General features: G+C 32.8%; 1 protein-coding gene across 1 annotated transcript in view; it reads left to right on the top strand.

Moving 5' to 3' along the window:
• LOC106642091 (uncharacterized) overlaps positions 1 to 25,384 on the top strand; it is an 83,219-nt gene that overhangs the window by 7,395 nt on the left and 50,440 nt on the right. Inside the window, exons 2-6 of the mRNA XM_089597435.1 lie at positions 17,864 to 18,095; positions 18,638 to 18,751; positions 18,933 to 19,070; positions 19,139 to 19,360; positions 19,691 to 25,055. Coding sequence (XP_089453561.1) covers positions 17,958 to 18,095; positions 18,638 to 18,751; positions 18,933 to 19,070; positions 19,139 to 19,360; positions 19,691 to 25,055 — 5,977 coding nt within the window. The 5' untranslated portion in view covers positions 17,864 to 17,957. The remainder of the gene's footprint in view (positions 1 to 17,863; positions 18,096 to 18,637; positions 18,752 to 18,932; positions 19,071 to 19,138; positions 19,361 to 19,690; positions 25,056 to 25,384) is intronic.

The following is a 25,384-nucleotide window of genomic DNA, read 5'->3' as shown; positions in this document are numbered from 1 at the left end:
TATCATGTTTCGGGAAATCATTCAGTATACTGACAACAAAAACAGACTTAAGCATCGTGAATACAAGTGTAATAATTGGTTAAAGAAATAATTTAGTACGGTGGAGCAAGTACAAAACTTCTGTCATTGCAACACTAATTACTAGACCCATGGTTTATTGTCACTACCCTTGTTTAATACAGGAACGTAGTATGGTTTAATATTGAGATTCAATGAAACAATATTCCTTCATACTGCTTGATTATGTTCTTACTTATGTTTCTGGAATTTTTTTTTCATTACTTTATGTTAATGTTAAAATACCGATTTTTCAGATGTATTGTTTACTCGTATAAAGTCCCCACCATTCTTTAGTTGAAAAACAGCACCCTCTTTGTAGTTCTGGTGGCTAGGTATTATTCTGTATTCGGCAAAGTGTTATAAAAAATTATTCGAAATATATGTTTTATCTCTCTCGCTCTCTCTACCTTTCTTCTTAAAAACTGATTTCAAAGATAAAATTACTCGCAGAGTGGTTAGATTTGTTCATAAAAATTCGAAAAAAAATTTATTTCAGTTCGAAAACTTTTTTGGTAAATTAACACATCTTAAGAGAGAAATTATTCTACTAAATGTTTATTAGAGGTGTCTGCTTTCATTATCCTACAGATAATAATAACGCATTTATATTTTAAAATAACCACCATCTAGCGCATCTAGTGAACTTAATAGTCAAATTAAAATTAATAGTCAAAAACATACCAAAACTTTTTTTTTTTTTTTTAAATATGCTTTTATTTCTAAATTCCAACAATAAACAAAATTTTGCTATGTAACCAATGACTTAAACGTATTATTATTTTATCATTTACTGTTATTAGAATCATTCATTATACAATAAATAATAGTGTTAGGTAGCTTCAAACAGGAACTATCAAATTTTAGATAGGTTAAATTAGAAATATATTTTTAAAAAATTTTAAGTATTTAAACACCATCTGCTTTAACAAAGTTTGTTTGTTTTTTTGAGTGAGTGTATCTGCGTTCAAACATCTTCAACATTCTGCTAGTGCTGCTCTATACAATTGAATATCTATGTTGTAAATGAAACGACATTTGCAGATTAGCCTTAACTTATTGACTCTTTTTCAGGTTATAATTAGTTTTTAGTATCATTATAGCAAATCTAAAGTCGCAGCACGTATGGTGCTTAACTATAACAATATAATGCATTTTGTAAACATTTATATTTAAATACAATTACTAATTATCAAATGTACAAAATCCCTGCGATCTAAGATATTCTTTATTTTTCTTCCCCAAGGGAGTAGTATACTATAGTCTCGTTTTCAACCCAGTAAATAGCTTGTCGAAAAAAAATTAGTGTATTACATAGTTATACTTGTTAGTCTAATGAACTACTCGTGCTGTAATTATGATCAATAGTATATATGCAACTCTAACAGTTCCTACCAACAACTTGTTGCTGTTACCATCGAACCAACTTTAATCGCTTTATTTTGGCTTTACTCGAAGTGGTTCTTTTTCTTAAAGAAAAAATTATGAACTTTTTTCTAAATTTTAAATATTTCAAGCCTTTTAGAACGATATCTTATTATTATAAGCTCTACTTGTTAAATCGTATTAACTAACAGCAAAAGAATTAGAAATAAATTTGTAATCGATGTTTTAAGTTACTGCCACATCTAAGTTAAGATGTTTCTTACATTTTCTATATTCGGCTTGTCATACATGTTATACATATACATTTTATTCGATATCTACGTTAGGAAATAACTGATCTCGCTTTATTAGACACACATGTAAAAAGGGTTTATAAGTATTAAGCTAGTTGGTCACTTAGTGTCGACTGTCATAATAAATGATCAAACTCACTTATTGTAAACTACCTGTCGAATTCGATTATTTGATGCGATTCGATGTCCATGCCAAGACGATATAGAAGAAACTTTATTTACAATTTTGTGCTAGTCGCTAATTAGATCCATCATCTGTTAAGATCTGTTAAGAAATTCTCAAGGGTTCCTCAAGAAATCGACTTTTATCAGATTCTCTTGTGATTTGGATCGAAACCTTAATAAATTTTGATTAAAAGTCTATTAAAATTTTAGAATAATTTTTTGTTTAGTTTTCAAGATATGAGCTTTCAACACAAATTTATTTAATACGTGTAGCATGACACCGTGTCAAAAATCTTAAAACTTAAATAGGTACAAAAAAAATGTACATTATAAATGCGTGCTCTTTGTACATTTAATAAAAATATGTTCAAATTTGTTCTTTTTATTTTTATTGCGAATCTGACAAGTTTGATACTCCATCCAAACGCATCCAGCAAACTCGCGTGATGCTGTGCTTTTAGAGTTTGGGAGCTATCGAAGCGTCTTAGCTATTGTACCATGTCTTGTACCGCAGCCACTAATCTCTTGGTTGTCCGCAAGAAGAAGATGTGTCACTAATACACAAACGTCTACCAATACGAGGAATTGAGTGGACAATGTTTCTGCAATTTTGGTATTTCCAATTTAGACCAAATATGGTGCGTACAGTGGCTTATAAGGAATACTACTAGCTGTTATATTGATCTAAACCAGAAGACGTGAACACATAGTCCTATCACTACGTAAATGACCACTAATGGCTATCAGCAACTAGCGCTACATGTTCGAGCATTTATTACATGAAGTACCTCAAGCGTCTGCATCAAATAGAGCTCAGAGTATTAGAGTCAAAATTTTGCTTACCATGTATTTACTTACAGTCAAACAATACATTGTAAAGTCAGTAATTTTTTTTTTATTATACCTATATGTATCAGTTGATCTAATATGAAGGAATCATTGTACATGTGCGTAAGAAGTTATCGAAAAAAAACTTTCGATGTATTTTTGAGCAAAGTATAGCAGAAGCATTAGATACAAATGTAAACACAACTACTACGTCCGAGTATAGCTATACGTATCACTACACTGATATTAGAATAAATTGTGCTGTTTCCAGCTCATCCTGTACACGTTATAATAAGCGTGAAAGCTAAAGTCCTCTGGATATAATTTACTTGATCAAACAACTTTTTTTTTCATTTGCTCTCATCACATTTGCGTGTATGGAGTAAAGATCATATCACTATAAGGTCCCTACGATCAGAAAACTCAGCACAGATGGCGTACTGTAACTAAGAGAAAAATGGCGTCACTGACACACTATTACTATAAGTAATGACAATATACGGTAATGTGGACTTACTCATGTGACAACATCTCCGTCACACTGCCGTCAGAAGATCACGGATAGTCCATTTTTGTCAACGTGACTCCATTTTTCTCTTAGCTGTAGTACGCCATCTATGTTGAGTTTGTAGACCGTACTACCGTAGGGACCTCAGTGCTGGGGTATGATCGCGACATTTCGATACAGAATGAAAGCGATCGATACATATTCTCTAAAACATTACTCTCATGCCTACCAGGTCTCCCTTGTTTCCCCCTAACATAGTTATATAGTACATTATGGTACTAGTGCAAGAGGTACGTGATCACTCATGCGTACCAGTCATCTCTCGCACGTGTAGTGTAAACAACTGTGACTTGACATGCGCGAGGAACTCGATTTAGAGCCATCTATTGTTACTTTGTAAAGACTTGACGTACACACGCATCTTCGCAAGTTCGTAGCAGTGCTGCACACGAGCTATGAGTTGCATTTGTAACTTAAGTCGTTACTGTCAAATCAGATGGTTTAAGGGCTTGAAAGCAGAAAGCATATACAGCATTGGTTTGTATATCCATTACAAGCCTTGTGCTTCATAAATATAGAAATACATGCCAATGCTGTCTAGTTTTTGCTTCCACTGCGAATAAAACCTAAAAAGAGTTCCTTGGCCACGGCATGTCGAATAGTTCTATTCCCAAGTCTCTAATCTTATGGCACTTGCTATTCTCGTATTTTCTAAGCTCAATTTAAGATTTCCGTAATTGAGTTTCATTTTCAACACTTATTATTACTACTCATTATTGCATTATCTATTTTTATTTTTATTCTGCACATAGTTCCTTTTATCATCTTCTTTAATTTTATACCTATGCGGGTATTATTTTCTTCGCATTTATGGTTCCATGGCTTTGTGACCTTTTTTTCTAAACTAAGTACTAAAAACTAGATGTCTAATGAGTTTTTCACAACATTTAGAAGTACAATATTTATTATACGTGTCCTTGAAATCTAAAAATATAGCAAACAACAATTCCCTTTTAAATATAACTGTAAAAACTGTTATTGTCAATACACAATTGATTTCGTTTTTGTGGAAACCGAATATGACTTACAGACAAAAATGGTGTTTAGTAAACAAATTTAATCTTAAGCTGAAGCATCTATATAGAAGTTTTAGTATGCATGGGATTAATAAGGCAAGATTTACTGCGTCTCGTTTTAAACAGAGAATTAGATTTTTGTTTAGCTTCAAAGTATTACCTGTACTAGTGCTCAGCCAAATAAGTGCCGTTCTTAGAATTCAACCAAATTAGTACTTTATTTCTTTAAACTGACTAACTACGCTTGACATGCACAAAACATTTTGAACCCAAATTTTTTTATGATTTTCGATTATCAAAACAGTTGAAAAAATCATTACCGGATTACCTTTTGAATTTCTCGTATCAACGAAATATACCTTTAAATCTGCAAAAAGATGCAGCATGTTTAGTTTTTGGCTTTTGCAAAACTGTTACTGGTCTCCATGTCTTAACTAACAACACTAGTAGATCACTGTATATGGGAGAGCATAACTTTTGAACAAGCTTCATAATTTATTTTCTTATTTATCTAAAAACAGGCACAAACACTTAAAAGTTTTATGTGATCAGTAAAATTATATTAATGCATTTCTTAAGTACTTGCTCGAAAAATCTGATGCTACTTACTGAAACCATTCTTTTATAAAATGAATTTTTTAATCCTGTAAATTACCTGTTAATAATCTTGAAAAAACTTGATTGTATTTACAGAGAGTACTGTTTTGAGGTTAAGAAATCACACTTAAATTTAACTTCCGTTTGTTCTTATGAGATAAAATTAAGAATCTCGCCTTCAGTTGACATAAATCCTTTTTTATCCTACTTATAATCTATTTTTTTTTTTGTAATATTTCGAGTTAAAATGAATTCGAAAAGATTTTCGAATATATTGGCAAACAGGCTGAGAAAGTGGTTAGAGAAAGAAAAAGAGATAAATGGTCCATCAAGAACTCAAAAACTAAGAGTAGTAAACAAATATAAGTACATAAGGTTTTGGTTCACAACAACCAATACATTTAACTATCACGTATAAAAAACGACATACAAGGCCGTGATCAAGTCAATATGGTATGGAAAATAGCTACTACGGAGAAGTCTTAGGAGGAAGCTGCACCTTCTGATACTAAAGTCACAATACAATATTCATAAAGAGTAAAAGTTAGAGGATATAATAAAAGGAAACTGTTGAAAATTTTTTAATATGACTCTTGGAAGTAATACGAACGTACCGGTTTATACGTTGAAGATGTAGACTAACAGGAAAGTTTAGAAATATAAATAATAAAAATTAATAGAAAATATATTTTGCATAAAGCACATGTAAGAAAAGACAAATGACCAGAATTAATCTAAAAGAAAAGTTAAAATGTGCAGAGTACAAAATATCCTCTATACATCCTCAAAACATTAACGAGCCTTGAATTATATTCAAGAAAAAGACAAGTGATATTCATAAGAGACAAGAGATATTCAAGCATATGTGCTGGAAAGATATCCTGAAATTATTTTTTAACATAGAAAAAATTTTTTTAATATTAGTAAAATAAGATATGAGGTGTATTTTGGAAAAATGACATGAATATAAATATAAGAACGTAGGAGTAAAGAAATAAGTTTAAAAAAAACCTAAGAAAATTTAACGTGTTATTAGATCACGAAACTATGTAGATTATAGGAGTTACGCTTATGTGGGATTTGTGTGGTAGTAAAGAGTAGATAAGCTTGGAACCGGCAAAAATAAGAGATAAATTAAAGGAGGAAAAAACAATACAAAAGATTGTTGAACGAGAAACTAAACTGACAGATAAATTTTAACAAACATAAATACTACTGTCGTGTCAAGGATATAAACATTTACAAAAAATGTATATATATTCTATACAATAGAAACGAACAATGACGTACTACAATCAAGAAAATTAAATCAAAATATGTCCATCAGAAACTTTGCGTCAAACAATAAATATTTTATTGATTACTTATAAATAATTGTTAATTAGAAAATTATTTTAAATCTAACTAGTTTTTAAAGCTACCTCTATGGATTGTTATCAGTTTGTGAATATTGATTATGATGGTTTCTGTTATTTGTTAACTACTTTTTCAGAAACTCATGACTAGTGCACCATTGTATTTCATACTTTTCTACGCCATTAATAATAAAACAACCCACAACTTAAGGATTATATTTTAAATAAATCGTTATAGTTATTTGTTCTCATAGTTTCTTAAAATGTATTTATTGTATGGACGGCTCATCTTAACCCCTGGTTACCAATAAAAAGAACCTTGACAGCGGATAAAAAATTTATACATAACATTCATCTTTTTAGATAGAAAATTTTTACAAATTTGTGCATATGTTCTTGCATGCATTCATATATCTCTGTATGTGTGTAAGCGATCGCGTCTATATATTCTGCGTATGTGTTAAATTAGTTTTATTATATATTAGCCTTGTGCACATATAGTGGTTACGAATAATTTTACATAGTAGGTTTTCATCTAGACATGTTTTTTTAAGTTTCTTCAATAAAACAATTTTGAAATGTTAACAATTTTCGTGGGAGCAGCAAGCTCCGTCTCTTTAGGATACAATTTTTTTTGTCCGAAATTTTGATGCTCAACTAAGTCACAAAATACTTTTTTCTTTTTTATCGCTCAGATATGACACTAATTCCTATTTTTTCCAAATAAGTAGCTCTCACACACGTATTTTTACTAACATGAACAAGTAACAAATAAATTAATGAATTTTCGGTTTAGAATCAAGTCATTTACTTTAGCTAAAAATAGTGTATTTAGAAGAATTTTGTTAAGGTTCTAAAGTAAACTTTTGATGTCTCAAATAAGTCTCGAACAATCGATAAATGATTGTATATAGATGTCAACCATGTGACTCCACATTTAAAGGTTGATTACAAAGATTTCTGTCGTTAGAGCTTAGTTTCAGGGTTTTCTCAACCAACTTTCATGCAACTATGCAAGTATATATGTAGGCGTTTTCTATTATGTTAATGCCATAAAATAGAATTAAGCTCTTATTGTTTAAAAAATTTTCACGAGATACAATAACAGGTTTTAATGTATAAAAATCAAAGTTCTAAATGTTGAAATTATAATCTAATTCTACTAGTATTCAATTAAGAATTTATACTAATTGTTTAGTTTATTTTGTACTTCATATTTAAACCAAACAATATCTTTAATCTGCGAAAAAAATTTAAGTTTTGCTTAATTTTGGAATAAATCAACGTTTGGTCAAACTTGAGCCAAACATGAGCAATAAAAAAATCCTAAACTTGAGTTTTTGCTTAACTAATGCATGTATTTAAGTTTAGCAAATGTTTATAAACTTTACCATATGCAGAGTAATAGTTTTGCTGAAATAATACAAAAATTAATCATAAATTTATTGAGAAGACAACTTCTATAATCATGACTAGTACCATAAGTATTTTATTCCGAAATATAATACTTTTGAAAAAGAGCTAGACTGTTCTCGAATCAAACATCAGCCACCGAGAATTCGTATGTGACACATACACGCTTCAAGAGAATAGAGTAGGTCAGTGTCGTACCAAGTTAGGGACATATCACTGTGAAATAAGTGGTGTGTTTAACTCGCTAGTACTTTCCTAATTGTTATTAAATCACCACGGAAAATTTTTGAGTTATTTCTGACGTCGTGTTGATTTTGTTAGTTTTAGTCAAAACTAGATAAATTTCTGTATTATTTTCTAAAAAAGTATAACCTACAAATGAGCAAAGTATTATGGTATCAATTGCTTTAATTGCCCAAAGTTTGTTATAAAATTTTGTATGTAAAAAAATTTTTTAAATTGTGCTAAAAAAGTATTGATAATAGATTTTTTCACATCTATTATTTTTCAAGAACATTTGTACAAAATTTCAGTTTAAAATTTTTAGTAGGACAAGTCCAAGTACAATTTTGTTGAACTTCCATGTAAGCCTCTACTTTTATTTATTTACTTTTTTACCTATAACTTTTGATGTAGTCTCATTTTCTAGGAGCTCTCAGATACTAATTTGTTTGTAAATGCAGTTTTTATATAGTTATTCATTTTTTAAGGTCGCATATTTCGCTTAGTGGCTATCTTAAAAATTTGGCGAGTAATAGATGATTACAATGTATTTTGCTACCTACAATAAATTTCGATATTTTACTGCTTAAATAGCCAAAATAGTAAATTACGCACTAAGAGAAGAAAATACGGCATGTCCTCCTGGGCATGAGTTGCTACTCGAGCCGAAGGCGAGGATGCAAAATTAGCAGAAGATGATGCTGTATTATCTTTCCAAGATCCATAAACAACTTTTTCTCTTTCCTTGTCAAAAATACGGCGTTTTTCCACAATTTAAAGGGGAAAAGTTCAACATAACCTCTGGGGTAAAAATCTCATTAACTGATTATTAGAAAAAGTATTTTGGCATCCTCTGCGAGGCAACCATGCCGAGGATATAAAAAAAATACTTTTCCGCCCTCAGGTGCTTTTGGGAAGCTGGTACTTCCTCGGGCGAAAAAGCAGTTTTCCGGAACTCGTTCGAAAAGTCTCCTTCACGAACCTCATTACGTTCCTCGCCTTCGGCTCGGACTGCAAACCTCTCGGTTCGCAAACAGAGACTTTTCAAACTCGTAGGAAAACTACTATTTCCTACAAGCCGTACTTGTGACTTTTCACCTGAAAAGAATATTGTTTATGATTGTTGACTTTGTCCTTCAAGTGTACCTCGTTCCAGTAATCGATATTATCTGTGTCGATGTCGTCGCATGTGATGCAGAAGATTGTTTTTTGCTTGAGAAGGAAGTGTAAATCGAAAATACGAATGGAAAAACATTATAGGGTACGAACCTAAAGCCGTCTTTGTGACATTCATTTTCATAGTACGGAACGCAAACAAACAATTAATGCATTTAGTAATTAATAATCAATTTTTACGTTTATTGCATTGCAATAATAATTTACCAACAAAGGAGGCATTACTTCTTTAGAATATTCGGAGTTAATGTTATTTATTACAATTTAGTTTGCTTGATTTCCTCATAGAAATTTGCTTGAGCCATATAAAGAGAACGGTAAGAGCTATAGGGTACGAGCCTTACTACTTACTACTCACTATCGCTCTCTTTTTAGACTGCCGTGTTCTGTCAATGCTTGCTTGCTAGCATACTTTGCTCTTTTTAGCCGCCATCTCCATTGTAATCATGTGATATCAAATAACGTGTATGAGTAGTTCTACATATGTACAACAATTGCAAATGTATAGGTTTTGTGAAATGTTTCAATATAATACAAGCCGAAAACTTTTTTTTTAATTTTTTATATTTTAGTGCTTTAGGTCCGGCTCTTTTGTAGAGGTACTACTGAGGGTACTTAGCACTTGGGATTAGGAGGGAATGAGGATGGGAAGGCCCTATGCTTCGTATTCGCCCATGACGATTGTAATGTGGATCAGGAAACCCCCGGGAAATCTCTCGTAGGAAAAACCTGATTAGGAACAGCCCGGTGTATCTGCCTCATTTCTGACCCGGTGTCCAAGCTGCAGACTAAGACAACGGGGCAGAAATTTGGTATACCTCTCGTTCACGATGTCAAAGGGACAGAGAAACAGTTAATCAATCCACGAAGCAAACAGCAGAGGCAAAACGGCAAGACTTGAACGGTCATCCATCCAAGTACTAACCGCCAAATGCTGCTTTACATCGGTGATGGACGGCACTGCAACTCTATCGCTTAGCCATTGGGTCGATTTCGCGGAAAACTTTGTTACATTAATGAGAGTTATTTTACCGTCAGATGGCGATAGTGGGCCCATGTAAGATTTTCACAGAACATTATTTATATACGAATGAACATATAGTTATAGTTCTGTGGAAATCTTACATGGGCACACCATCGCTATATAACGGTAGAATAACCTTCATTACTAACAGGTTTCTGATTTCAACATTCATAGTTAGCAGGTGTATTGTTGATGTCTAAGACTCGGACTAAAAAAAAAAAATATCATATGTTTGAATAAAAAATTCCGTTACAGATTTATGAACAATAAGACGAGTACTAGCGAGTTGAAAGTAACAATTCTTTTCGCAGCGATATGCCCCCAATTTGATATGACACCAGCCCGTTCTATTCTCCTTCAGCGTACTTGTGTCGTATGAGAATTCTCAGTAGTTATAGTTCGATCACAATGGTCTGTCTTTTTTTCAAAAGTATTGTTTCAGAATAAAATACCAATGGCATCAGTGATACTTATAAGAATCGTATTCTTCATTAGTTTCTCATTAATTTTTATTATTATTATCATTATTAATATTATATTAGGTAAGCAAAACTGTAGCCATTTGTATCGTAAAATTTATATAAACATTAGTTACACGTAAGTCAAACATTGGTTAAGCAAAAGCCCATAATGGTATTTTTCTCACCTCCCATGTTTGGCTCAAGTTTAACCAAACGTTAACTTTTGATAAAATTTTGCAAAACTTGAGAAAATTTTCATGAGACATGAATTTACATGGCGAGTAGTTGCACATTCTTTTTCAAGAAAAATTCTACTCTTTCTTAATAGTAAAAAGTATAATTAGGCGTATACAAGCTTTATAGATTTCATAAATTTAACCCAAAGTGTGGTTAATACTCACTTACTGCTGTAATAAAAATTAAAGTATAGACAAACTATCTCTAAAAAACCGTTCATTTTACGGTATCAATTCCTGTGATTCTCGTCTACATCTAAATATAAAAGATCTTTTTTAGTCGATAATGTCCAGTAAATTATAGTTTTAAGTAATAACTAATTTTTTTTACCAAAACTTTTTAGATATTTCTTGTGATTTTATATGCTTACTTTTTCTGCATAAGTTTTAAAGAAAGTATTGTAAAAAAATTTGTGTTAGGTTAAAAATTGTTTTAGTGCTGGCAAATTAAACGTAACGTGCTCTTTATTTTAAGGATACATTTTAATCCTGTTCTAGTCAAATACTGCTATATCCTGTCAATTGGTTCAAGATGATTTCAGTAGATATTAGTAAAGGTGAATAGTAGAAAACTGCTGGATTTAATACTCTGGTAGCCTCATAATTTTTAATAAATTCTCAACAAAATATAAGTAATTATTCTTTAAGCTATTGAGATTAAGATGTCGTTAGAATCAACGTTGCTAGAATAAAAATTTCCAGTTTTACAACAATGAAGTGTGATGTCGATGACTTGAACACCCGCTCTGACTACTAGAAGGGGGGTCCTTAATATCGACAGTGCACTTCAATTTTGTAGTAAAACTGTAAATGTTGATTTTGATGGCAGTGACAGCTCAGTGCAACGATTATTTATTATTTCGACAGTCAATCGTAAAGCAGTAAAAATATAAAAACATATTAAACGGCTTCGTGACTAGCTTTTGAAATAATAATCAGTTGTTGTATTGAGCTGTCGCTGTAGTCAAAATCAACGTCGCTGAAATATAGATTCATGATTTTAATACAAAGTTAAAGTGGTATGTGGATGTATCAGACCCATTTACAGTTACTACAGCGTGTTCAACTCCCAGTGGACCTAGTAAAGATTAAATACTACTTTCATAACTTCTCCTTCACTGTCCGCAATTGTGCTTACATGCATCTTCATTGATGTTTACAGCCAAATTTTGTTACTTGTTGAAATTGAACTAAAAGTATCTCTTTCAACATTCGATGCTGTTTCAATTTGAGTGAGTTGTACTTCTTCGAACTCCCGTCTTTGAATATTAATTTTTCAAACAAAAAAAAATTGCATGAAACAAGGTATTTTACCAACATACTACAATACTGAAACATTTCATACATTTTTTGGCGATTGATTGGACCAAATAGTGTTTTGGGCCAAAAAGGCGATGTAGCTTAAGAAATTAGGCCATGGCTTGGCAACTCGAAGGGTATAGGAAAAATACTCGTTATTCTTTCTTGCTTTATGTAAGCTGTTAATTTCAAAAAATATTTATTCCCGTATGATTCAACAATATGCTTATATTGCAGTCACATAGCCACCGGAGATGGATTAAAAAAAAGTTACATTTTTGTCACTTATCAACTTTCAATTTTACACTGATACTATTCAAAATCCAATAAGAAAGTTGGTATCAGTAAGTTATTTCTTATATAATCATATGTGTAGAAAACAAATAGCAAGAAGTAGAAACAACGTAAAGTAATAAAAGAATCTTGATAAAATTTAGTTATTGATTTGAACAAGAAAATATCAGGTCAGCACCTAACTACAATAGCAAGGAAAGAAAAAAAAAAAAAAATTAAGGGTGTGCCAACGTAATAAGATAAGAAAGAAAGAGAGAGATGAATTAAGTTCAAAAACTAAGTTTGATGAAGAAATGTTAAAAAAAAAACTAATTTTTCTGGAAATATTCAATTGAGTATGCTGAAAAAAAGGAAACTTTGTGAATTATTTGAGAAAAGTGACAAAATAAAATAACATGGATGTACAAAAAAAGTACAGTTAATTAGAATAGTAGTTATATGAACAAAACATAAGAAAAGACAAGCCAGAAAACAAATATCGTTATAAAATCAAGTCTAGTTTTGATTATTAATACTTTAAAATGCAGAACTGAACCAGTAATAGAAATTGAGAGATTGCAGGTGTCACATCAGATATTATCCAACTCAAAAAAACAAGTAGGACAAGAACTCCTATCTTAAAAGATAAATTTTCATGTAACCTTTTTATTTGTTGTGTTATTAAATACGCCATAACGTGATTTTTTCTTAAAGACCTTCAGAAATCAATTGCAATAGATTGGAATAATATTTAAAATTTCAGAAATTTAATTCGTAATAATGATCTGGAGTGATAAACCAAAGCGTTAGGTCTCGTAAAAAACTATTATAACTTTCAGATCATAATTTTTAGTAAAACGGTTTCTGTAAGTAAGTTTGCAAAAAAGTCGTGCTTCGTGAAATGTTATCAGCCGACATCGAACTTTTTATGCATTTTGTATTATAGAGTTTTAGATCTGTTGTGACCTGTCTTAACATTTTTACATCTGTGTAATGGCCTATCTCTTAAAAATGTGTAAGAAACTACAACTTTCTTGATGCCAATCTCTTCAGAATTCGATAATCTCGTTCAGAATCTCTGATAATTTTTTTCAAAACTTTTTATAAAAAAAATAGCTCAAAATTTATTGTCTTTTACTGTAACCTGTTGAAAATTAAAACTTGATTTTTCTGTGAATATATAAGAAATAGTAAAAAATGTCAGTTTCCTATCACTCTCAATTATTCTTTTTTACTCGACTATTTTTCTCTGCATCTTACAAAAACTGTTGAACTTTCTTCAACTTATAAAAGCCTCTGCGTATACAACGATTGTTAGCCTGTTGTGTTTTCAACGTGTATGATCGACTTATTCTAGTTCATTTTATTTTTAGCCAAAATAATGGTAGTTTATAAGCAAAGGCATGCTTGATTTTCCAATAGGCGTTTCAATAGCTTGAAATTGCATTTCTAATCGATTACAAAACAATCATGACCTTTTTAAAAAGTATTAAAGCTTCTGTTGAAGTTTGTAAAAACTTATCAAGTTTCTCCGTTTATTTATATAAAAGTATGAGGTAAAGATTGGTTTACCTAGTGAAAATTATAAGAGTATTGGAATCTATTGTATTAATTTACGAATATTGCGTTGAAATTTTTGATCGATCCACAGCTCAGTTTTTGAAAAAAATCAAAGCCTCTTATACAAGAGACGAAAAATTTAACAGTAAATGTTAATAAGTAACATTTTTGAAAACATTTGTATCGAAAGGTCACACTTGTTATGCTGTTTACAAGGCTGTTTACTTAATATTTTTTATCTGGTACAGGAAAAATAATATATTTGGCTTTGTCTATGAAAAAAACTAGATGCCTTAAGGTATATTATGTAATTTTTTATTATTTCGTCAAGTACTGTCGAGTTAAACTCATAAATTTTCTGTAATCAAGAGGGTAGACATTTTTAGGTAGGTTAGTTCCGCTGACCAACACAGCGTCTTATGAGAACTCGTACTCCCTTTTACTTCTTCATGGGAGAAGAATTACCTCCCTAAATTCAAGAAAAAAATTGAACGCAATAAAATAACTGGGGAAAACATTTTTAAGGTTATGTTTGTATATCTATCTACCAATTCCTCTTTATGTACCTTAATGTTTTCGTTGCCCTTTGAAAACTCGAAAAACTTCTTGATACGTTTTTAGCATTCCCGTCAAGAAATTCTGGTTTTATATTTTTTGAAGGTTAAGTAAAACAAAGAAATTTAAACGTCTTCACAAATTTTCTTAACATCTTATGTATACATATTAAAATTTTTTTTAAATTTTATCTCAATTGTAAAAGAGTACTGCTGAAACAAAAAAAATTGAGGTTATATTTCCATAGTGTTTAACACTTTTGTATTTGTGCGTTTCGATAATTTTGTTTCCATTTAGAATACCCATATAAATTGTTATTTTTAACCTATTTTAACTTTTCCTTCGAAATACGTTTTTTGGGTTATTCGATGCTTTAACTTTTGTTAAAATTTTTTAATATTTTATTAGCGTTTATTGTAATATTTCAAACTTGAAATATTTGAAAGTATTTTCATTTCGATTCTTTAAAAATTTTACACACAGGTTTTATTGAAATCCAAAATAGTCACGTGACTTCTTCATATAGGGCCTATGGTGAAGGTATAAGCTTTTAATGTCAATGCTGTCGTAATACCATTTTTCAATATAAAGGAAGACGGAGAGAGCGATAAAACGACATAGTAAGCACTCTGTATAAGTTATTTTCTTAGATGTAACAGAGGTCTAGTTAAGACCCCATTACAGCTACGTCATAGTTTCCTATCATATGTAGCAGTAGTACTCAGTGGCGCAGGAACGAAAAAAAAAAGATGAGTAGCTACGCTGGGTTGTATAGCGGTGGGATACCAAAAGTGGCATCTAATCTGCGGGAAATTCAAGAATGTACCTTAGCCCAATAATTCTCAACCCCCAAACCCCGTGACCCTGTGTTTCTAGAGTCCCATACCCAAAAATCCAGTATTTCCAGAGTCTTAAACCCCGTATCCTAGTAACTACAAAGTCTATAAAACATAGGGAAAACTCATCTATATGACTGTCCATAACGTTATAGAATCTGGATTAATAGATTAAAGGCTCTAGGATTATTGGGTTAAGGCTACGAAGCCTTTAAGGAACCCTTATGTTGAGAATATTATATATTTTTGTATACTGAGATACATTTCATAGTGTTGCTCCTATTTTTAATATTGTGCCTCGTTCCGTGTAAAAACTTGAGGGTAATACTCCCCATATTTTTATTGCCATAGTAATCCACATTTCTTATTATTCAAATTGACTATTGTACTTTAAAAAACTGTGACCCAATTGCTTTACTAATACGGGTACCAAGCCTAAACCAAATTAATGGAGATCCGACTATCTAAATCTTTATCCAGAAAAAATTGAAAAATACTGATTTGTAGCAGATTTAAACATCAGGATCTTTCGCGCGCGCGCTTGTGTGTGCATGTGCGCGCGCGGAGAGAGAGAGTAGAATCTGTTATGCCTTAGGAAAGATCTCCATGTGGCCAGATTCAAATTACATTGGTATTAACAAACTTACAACTAATTCTCAGAAGCTAAAAAATAACAGCGAAGCATTTACTAAAAATAGAAAATACAAAAAATAAAAACCAAAATAAAATGAAACAGAAGTAAAATAAAAAATAAAGATATACGTAAAAACTAGTGAAATTCCAAGGAAGGGCTGAGTTAATAAATTAGAGGACGAAAAGAAGGCTAAATGATAATAATGGCTAGAGAAGGCTGGTAAGGCAGATGAGTGGAATGCAAGGTAGAATGTAGAGAGGGTGAATATGAGGTGAGAGAAAAGAACAAGTTATTATGGTTAAACAATGACGCATGACAAAGTTGATAATATCGCAAAGCTTAAAATGATAATTGGTGAGGTGCATGAAGATGTTAAAAGGGATACCTTATGAGAGAGTGAGAGAGTGTGTAAAAGTAATGCCAATTTGAGTTACTCATGGTATGCACAATGTAGATAGCATAATAAAAATCAATATTAACCATGATGAAAGTAACGAAAACAGTAAAAAAAAACTTTGCCTGAATTCTTCAGATTAGATGACGTTTTTCATGTTTGTTATATAAAAAAAACTTGAAAACAATTAATTTTTTTGTATAAATCAATTTTACGTTTCGTACCATAGGCAAAAAGTAAAAAATATGCGTCTATTTCTTCCCAACACAAGAAATTTTTTTACCTAGGGTGCAAAGTGTTGTTTTACGCTTACTTGAAGCCCATTAATCAGTTCATTCACCCATAGTAAGAAAAATTGTTTTGTTATGCTACTTTTATTTAAAAATTTTCTTATGGATAGGCGTAATATTATCTGCTTACATATATATCTATTGTGGCTATAATGGTTCAAAGAAATTCGTTTTATATGATCAGATGTACTGACACCGTACCTGTATACAAATTTTAGTTTCGGATTGCACATAATGTGCACTGCAGCTGCTAAGTAGTAATGTTACGTTTATGAATCATTTTAATACAGAAATTGAATTATTTGGAGCACCTTGAATTCAACCATACACATTATATATGATCATTTGCTATAAATAACCGAGTATTATATTAATGCTGAAGTATTTTTAACGAACGATTTTATTAAAACACTTTGTAGTTATCTAAAACTAATTTTTATTGTTAAGACATTTACTGTTATTTAGGAGCCCATAAAATTTTCAAAGCTTTTTGGATAACTTGAGATTAATTTTCTGCATACAACAAATCAACGTTGGTTAAAATAATTTCGCAGTTTTATTGGAATCCCAACACCTTGTAGTACTTGTCTAACAAGTATATTCCTTGTTAGAAAAATCCCAAATCAATAATTTCGGCAATTTTTCAATTTACAGTCGATTTCTAATAATGTAAATTTACTATTAATCTCTTCATCTTACATCTAATTTCTCATATACAATCTAGTAGAATTTCATATTATTTTGCTTATCTATTTGTTTCACTCTAAGAGTAGTAAAAATATTGACCCACAGAATAACGAATATAATAGAGGATAGCCTCCAAAATTGAGAAAATTTTAAGTCGTAGTTATGTATTGTATTATATTTTTCTGATGCACTATTAAAAACTGCATGATAAATAGCTTTACATTAATGTGCAATAGTGATGATAAATTTTATTGTTATACGTACACTATATTATAAACATATAATTTTGTAACTATTTTTACTTCATTCATTTCAGACAAATTTACTCTAAATATTCTTAGCCGAATTTTTTACAGACTACTTTTTAAGTTGAAGTAACTAAGTTACTAGATCGGTTTCTTGTTTTTACATAAGACATTGTCGAATTGAAATTGATTCTTGTCCCTTATTTAATCATTTTAGTAGACCTTGAGATCTACTCTTTAATAATTAATAGAAATAACTATAACAAACATGTTTTCTCCTCAAATTTAAATAGCCTCTAGCCAAAAGGACAGCTTTTAAAAAACCATCGGCAAACCATGCATTAGCTTAATGAAATAAAGCTAAAAAATAAAGCAGTAAAAGTAAAAATGCAAAACTGGAACCAATGGCAAGTACCCTCTGGTACTGCACCAATGCCCCCACCACCAACGGGGTATTCAGCACCACCACCTGGTACTGATCCCATGGCAGCAATGCAAGCTTACTTGCAATACTATAACCAACCGGTATGTATACAAGAATAATATTTATTATCTGTTATGGAATTATTCCAAATATTTATATTGAAGTTAACGTATTTTTAAATCAAACCAATTATAGGTGCCAAATTGTAACACAAACTTTAATAAGGCAATTTTTGTACCTCAAGAGTTTTTGAGGGTCGGGTATGCCTTCGGTAGAAAAAACAGTGTTCGGCATACTATATATAAATAACTAGTACTCACTCAAAAAAACGCCAAAAAAAAATTATTTACGTTAAATGAAGTGTTGTCATCGAATAAAATATTAATAAATCAACGATTATGTTTGTAACAACACTTCATAATTTCACTAACAAAATAAATTTACAAAGTACTGGTAGTTATTTTACTAACTTTTTTTTATGTACAATGTTTTGTTATAATCATAGTAAAAAAAAAAATGGAAAAAAATAAACTAAGTTGATGGAACTTTCAAGTTCAGGGACTAGTTGTAATGATTTACCATTTAAATGCATTTTTTAATTTAAAACCTTTGTAGAAAGAAAAGCAACATTCTTTAATTGTAGGCACCAAATGGTTACACACCTGAGCAATGGGCTGCTGCTCAGCAACAAAATTGGGCTCAGTGGCAACAGTGGCAACAACAGTATCAGCAATGGCAAGCTCAGTATGGAGAAAAGGTACTAAGTGTTAGTCTTATTTTCTCTACTAATCATCTGTTGAGAAAATTTTTCATTAGAACTAATCATTCTAAAGAAATCGTTGAAATTCCAGTTCGGTTAAAATTATTTATTGATTTTGTAAATTTAACAATTTTCTTTCATGCGGTTCGGTTTTTAATCTAGTTAATATATAATTTAGTACCAGCAACAATACGGTCAAGCTCCACCGTTGCCCATGTCAACGCAACCGCCTCCTCCACCACCAAAAGATGACAAACCTCCATTACCACCTACCAACACGGTTAATACATACGGATATACCACAGCAGCGCCACCTGTAAGTCTATATAACTAATTTTTTCTCTTCGTGAAGTATTATTTCTCTTAACTTGGATTTTTATTAAGCCTCCACCAACTACCGTCACTCCTGCTCCTGCTCCTGCTGCTACTACATCTGGTACAAAACGACCATCCACTTCAGATTCTGAGTCGGAGAGCGCAAAAAAAGCTAAAGATGATAGTGAATTGAAACTTCTTAAATCTGAAAAACAATTTGACGAACAATTTAGAACCTGGGAAGAGCAGTTTAATAAATGGAAACAGCAAAATGCCAATCACCCTGACAAGGTATTGTTATTTATGAATTGAAAAATTTTTTTAATCAATGTTTTTTTTTTTTTTTTCATAATGATTCTTTTAAGTGGGAAATAAGTTGAGTAAATTTATTTGTTTGTTTCGCTAATTCAACTATTTGTTTTTTTTAATTTACAGTAGATTGATTTTATTTCATGAAATTTCCAAAAAAAATTCATACCTATGATCTACTAACTTGTGAAATATTATTTCTTATTCATGCAACTTTTTTTGTTTTCGTTATTTATTATATTCTAGTGAAGTAAATAATCAATAAAATATATAGTTATAACGTGCTTTATTTTCATCCTTTATTTAATTTAGGCTCAGTACAAGCAGTATGAAGCTAAATGGACATCTATTCGAGAGAAATTAATAGAACGTCGTGAAAAGATGCGACGTCAGCGTGAACAACTAATGGCAGCTAAAGAAGCTGAGAATAAAAAGAGTGTTCCGGGTGGAGATAAGATTATGAACATTCTTTCTAGTACTGAAAATCAGGGATTGATAAATAATCTACTAGGTATAGGTAAAACCTTAGGTCTGACGACTAGCAAATCTGATCAACCGACGATGGCTGCTACGCCGACCACAATGGTTAACCCCCATCCCACTCCAGCTGTTGTCTCAGCTGGTCCAACAATGGCTATGCACCAACCAGGACCAACACATCAAATGATGACACCGCAAATGGCAGCAATGCCACCAGTGATGCAGCCTGATATGAGCCAAGCATGGAACCAGTGGAACCAGTACAACCCAGCAATGAGCACAGGTATGACCGCACCCATGGCTCAGCCAATGGTTTCGGCTATGCCACCACATTACAATACGATGCAACAACCAATGGCGATGGGACCACCTCAAATGCAACAGCATCCATCAATGCAGACTCAACCACTTCCAGTGCAAACTCAGCAGACGACTATGGTCCCGAATTTGTCCCAGCCGCCACCCGGTTTCCCACCACAAAACTTTTCGCAGCCACCGCCTGGTTTCTCTCAGCCACCGATGGCTGTCAGTAACAATAATGCTCCACCTCCTCAGCAAATGAGTTCTGTAAACATGCAACGCCAAAATATGGGCCCTAATTTAAATCAAAATATCAATCAAAACATACCACCTAATCAGCAGATGCCGTTAGGCAATGATAACAGAAACAAGAATCAATTCATTAAACCACCACCAATGGCGGGTGGCCATTACAATCAACCACCACCAAACTTTAACAAAGGAAATGACTCTGGAAATAACAAACAAAATAACCAAGGAAATAACTACAACGAAAATGACAACAATTTTAATGAAAGAAATGAAAATAACTTTAGCAGACCGAACAAAGGAGGGAACTTCAAAAATAATGACAGAGATAATTTTAACGATAATAGTAACGAGATTTACAGTGAAAATAATGTCAACTACAGTGATAATCATGGAGATAGAAATGAAAAGCAGTTTGAAAATAAAAATAAGGAAGATGTACCTCCTGAATTGCTTAAAGTTTTTGAAAAACGTAAAGCTGCAATGGATGTTTTTAAACCAAGCACCTCATTTTCTTCAAGTGTTGGTTCACTTAGTGAGAGTTTTAAAAAAGCAATGACTGACAAAGATACAAAAACTCAATTTAGCTCTAATAATCAAGGACCCGGTGGATTTAACTCTTCAGATAATGTAAATGCTAACTTCGATCAATCAAGTCAAGATCCAAAAGAAGGCCCAAGCTTTGAAACCAAAGGTTCAAATACGTTCCAAAATAAAAGTCAAGGTGATATTGGTAATAATTCGTCAAGCTTTGGAAATCGTGTTCCAAACAAAGGTTCCAACTTTGGGAACCATGGGTCTAATGAATTTGACAACAATGTTAAAAATATCAATAATGATACTACAGAACAAAACTTTGGGAACAGAGGACCAAACAAGTTTATTGGTAACAATAACAAAACTGGTCCTAACAACTTTGAAAATGCTGGTCCAAGCAATTTCAGAAATATTGGTCCAAATAACAGTAACAATAAAGGTGCAAATAACTTTTATAATAGCAACCCAGATGGTCCCAATACGTTTGGAAATTCCCATCCCAATAGCTTTGATGAAAGAGCTCCAAATGATAACAGTAATAATAAATGTGGACCAAATAATTTTGGCAATAAAGATGATAGCAACAACGTGATCAATGACGGTCCAACCAACTTTGGAAATGTCGGCCCCAACAAATTTGGTCCCAACAGTTTTGGCAATGATGGTCCAAATAACTTTGGTAATAATAATAAAGGTGGTCCTAATAACTTTGGCAATAACGGCCCCAACAATTTTGGAAATAATGGCCCAAATAACTTTGGAAATAGTGGCCCAAACAACTTCGGAAATAGTGGCCCCAACAATTTTGGAAATAATGGCCCCAATAATTTTGGAAACAATGCCCCCAACAACTTTGGAAATAGTGGCCCTAATAGCTTTGGAAATAATGGACCCAACAATTTCAGAAATAACAACTGTCCAAATACCAACCGTAATAACAATAAAGGAGGTCCAAATAACTTTGGAAATAATGGTCCGAATAATTTTGGAAATAATGGTCCTAACAACTTTGGAAATAATGGTCCTAACAACTTTGGAAATATGGGACCCAACAACTTTGGGAATAATGGTCCAAATAACTTTGGAAATAACTGTCCGAATAACAACCGTAACAACAATAAAGGTGGCCCAAACAACTTTGGAAATAACGGTCCCAATAACTTTGGAAATAATGGTCCCAATAACTTTGGAAATAACGGTCCCAATAACTTTGGAAATAACGGTCCCAACAACTTTGGAAATAACGGTCCCAATAATTTTGGAAATAACGGTCCAAACAAATTTGGAAATAATGGTCCAAACAACTGTGGAAATAACGGTCCAAACAACTTCGGAAATAATGGACCAAACAACTTTGGTAACAATGGTCCAAACAACTTCGGTAACAATGGTCCAAACAACAATAATAGGGGGCCGAATAACTTTGGTAACAACAAAGGTGGTCCTAATAACTTTGGAAATAATGGACCAAACAACTTCGGGAATATGGGACCCAACAACTTTGGAAACAACGGTCCAAATAACCTTGGAAATAACGGTCCAAACAACTGTAACAATAGAGGGCCAAACAACTTCGGTAACAATAAAGGTGGCCCCAATAACTTTGGAAATAATGCCCCGAACAACTTTGGAAATATGGGACCCAACAACTTCGGAAATAACGGGCCCAATAACTTTGGTAATAATGGTCCTAATAACTTTGGAAATAATGGTCCAAATAACTTTAATAATAGAGGCCCAAACAACTTCGGTAATAACAAAGGCGGCCCTAATAGCTTTGGAAATGAGGGCCCTAACAATTTTGGGAATATGGGACCTAATAACTTTGGAAACAACGGTCCGAATAACTTTGGCAATAACCCTCCCAATAACTTTGGAAACAACGGACCCAACAACTTTGGAAATAACGTTCCGAATAACAATAATAACAGAGGCCCGAATAACTTCGGTAACAATAAAGGTGGTCCCAACAATTTCGGAAACAACGGCCCTAACAACGGCCCTAACAACGGCCCTAACAACTTTGGAAACGTTGGTCCCAAAAATTTTGGAAATGTTGGTCCTAACAACTTTAGAAATAATGGTCCAAATAATCAGAATAGAGGTCCGAACACCTTTGGAAATAACGGTCCAAACAACTTTTGCAACAACACCCCGAACAATTTTGAAAATACTGGACCCGACGAGTCGGGTAATAACGGTCCAAACCAATTTGGATTTAACGGTCCTAACAATAGCAGGGATCAAAGTACTGGTAATTTTGAGACTAAAGATGAAGGACTTGATAAAAACAAAGATTTTAATTATGACAGCTTTGATGACTTTAGAGGTAGGGATCCAACACAATTTTCCAATCAGGATCCCCCAGAAAATAAAAAAGATAAAGATAGCTTTGCTCTATCATCTGAATCTGTTGAAGAAAATACAGATTCTGGAAAACAAGGCACGCCAGAGACAATTAAATCTGACTTTATCTCTCTTAATGCTGAAGCAGAAAGTACTCAACAACTTAGTGAAAGGCCATCTGACGAAAGTGGTAAAGATCAAGCCAAAGGTGATGTTTCCTTAGCAGAAAAAGAGTGTAGTAGTATTGTCAAAACCCCTGAACCTATTAATCCCATGCTAGATGAGTCTGCCTGGATTCCATGTGAAGAGCCGATAGCTGAGAGTGAAGTAACAACTGCTGATGAAAATAAGAATGACACGAACGAAGACGATGAGGATTCTAGAATAAAAAAAAATCCTGATTCGCTTCTGTTTGTAGGAGTTGAAAACTCTCAAGCGAAAGATTTAAACTTGGACCCATCTCCAGAGGCTACAGAACAACAGGATGAAGCACTAACCACAACTTTAGAAAAACCGGCTACTCCTACTGTAGCTAATAAGGAGTCAGAAGCTGATAGTAAAAATCCGGATGACCCTGATCGAGAAGCATTTACCCGTCCGTTCCATGAGGGACCATTTAGTGGCCCAAAAAATCAACCTATTTTTAATCGACCTCCATCAGTACCATTCAGATCTGATTCACCAGATTTTGGGCATGATGTATTCAATCAATCACCGGTTCCAGCAGGATCTTTGAAGATTCCATCTTTATTAAGTATGAAAATTGCTCCTCCAGCAGAGGTACCTACAAACGATACACCTGATAAAGATGATTCTGTAGATAACAAAAAAGATTCTGGACCTGGGTCTTGTGGACCTAACGGTGAAAAAGATGTATCTACAATAGATGCAGATAAAAATCATGGTCCTGGGTTTGGACCTAACAAGCAATCATTTGGTAACGATAGACCAATGGACAAGAACTTCAGTGCAGTACCAGGATCCTTCGGACCAAACAGATCTTCTACTGACAAAGACGGATCAAATGATAAAAACTACGGTCCTGGTTCTGGTATAATTACTCATGGACCACAGGGACCCATTTTTGGTAAAGACGGACCCATAGATACAGATAAAAATCATGGTCCTGGACCATTCGGGCCTAACAAACCACCATTTGGCAACGACAGATCAATGGAAAGAAACTTCGGTTCTGCACCAGGGGTATTCGGACCAAATAGACCTCCTTTTAACAAAGACGGACCAAATGATAGAAACGTTGGTCCTGGTCCTAATCATTTTGGACCACACGGACCTATATTTAGTAAAGATGGGCCCATGGATGCAGTCAAAAATCATGGTCCTGGACCATTCGGACCTAACAAACCACCATTTGGCAACGACAGATCAATGGAAAGAAACTTCGGTTCTGCACCAGGGGTATTCGGACCAAATAGACCTCCTTTTAACAAAGACGGACCAAATGATAGAAACGTTGGTCCTGGTCCTCATCATTTTGGACCACATGGACCTATGTTTAGTAAAGATGGGCCCATGGATGCAGTCAAAAATCATGGTCCTGGACCATTCGGGCCTAACAAACCACCATTTGGCAACGATAGATCAATGGACCGACACTTTATTCCTGGCTCTGGACCAGGACCTTTTGGACCAAACAGACCTCCCTTTAGCAAAGATGGACCAATGGATAGGAACTTTGGTCATCGCCCTGGGCCTGCTGCATTTGGACCTAACAGACCTCCGTTCGGTCCCGATGGACCCTCAGGTAAATTAAACAAACTTTTTATTATAACCATTAGTGAATGAATCTTCACTAATTCAACTAAAACCATAGTAGTTTGAAATGCAATAGTATCCCACAATTCATATGAATTCTCAGATTACTAATAAGTAGTAATGTTATTATTGGTTAATTTCAAAAATTAATCATAATAATTAGATGCATAAATAGAACAAATAAATAATGGAAATATAAAAATAAATAATGTGTAGATTTCACATACAGTAACAACTATCATATTTATTTATTTGAGTAAGGGAAAGGGAAATTAACAAAATTAAAAATTGAGTATTTATTAGCACTGACAGTATAAA

This window comes from Copidosoma floridanum, unplaced genomic scaffold (genome assembly GCF_036245765.1).
Source record: "Copidosoma floridanum isolate Cflo_tuat_1 unplaced genomic scaffold, Cflo_Japanese_pri ptg000032l, whole genome shotgun sequence".
NCBI classification, from domain to species: domain Eukaryota; kingdom Metazoa; phylum Arthropoda; class Insecta; order Hymenoptera; family Encyrtidae; genus Copidosoma; species Copidosoma floridanum.
This window is presented reverse-complemented; position numbering and strand designations above follow the sequence as displayed.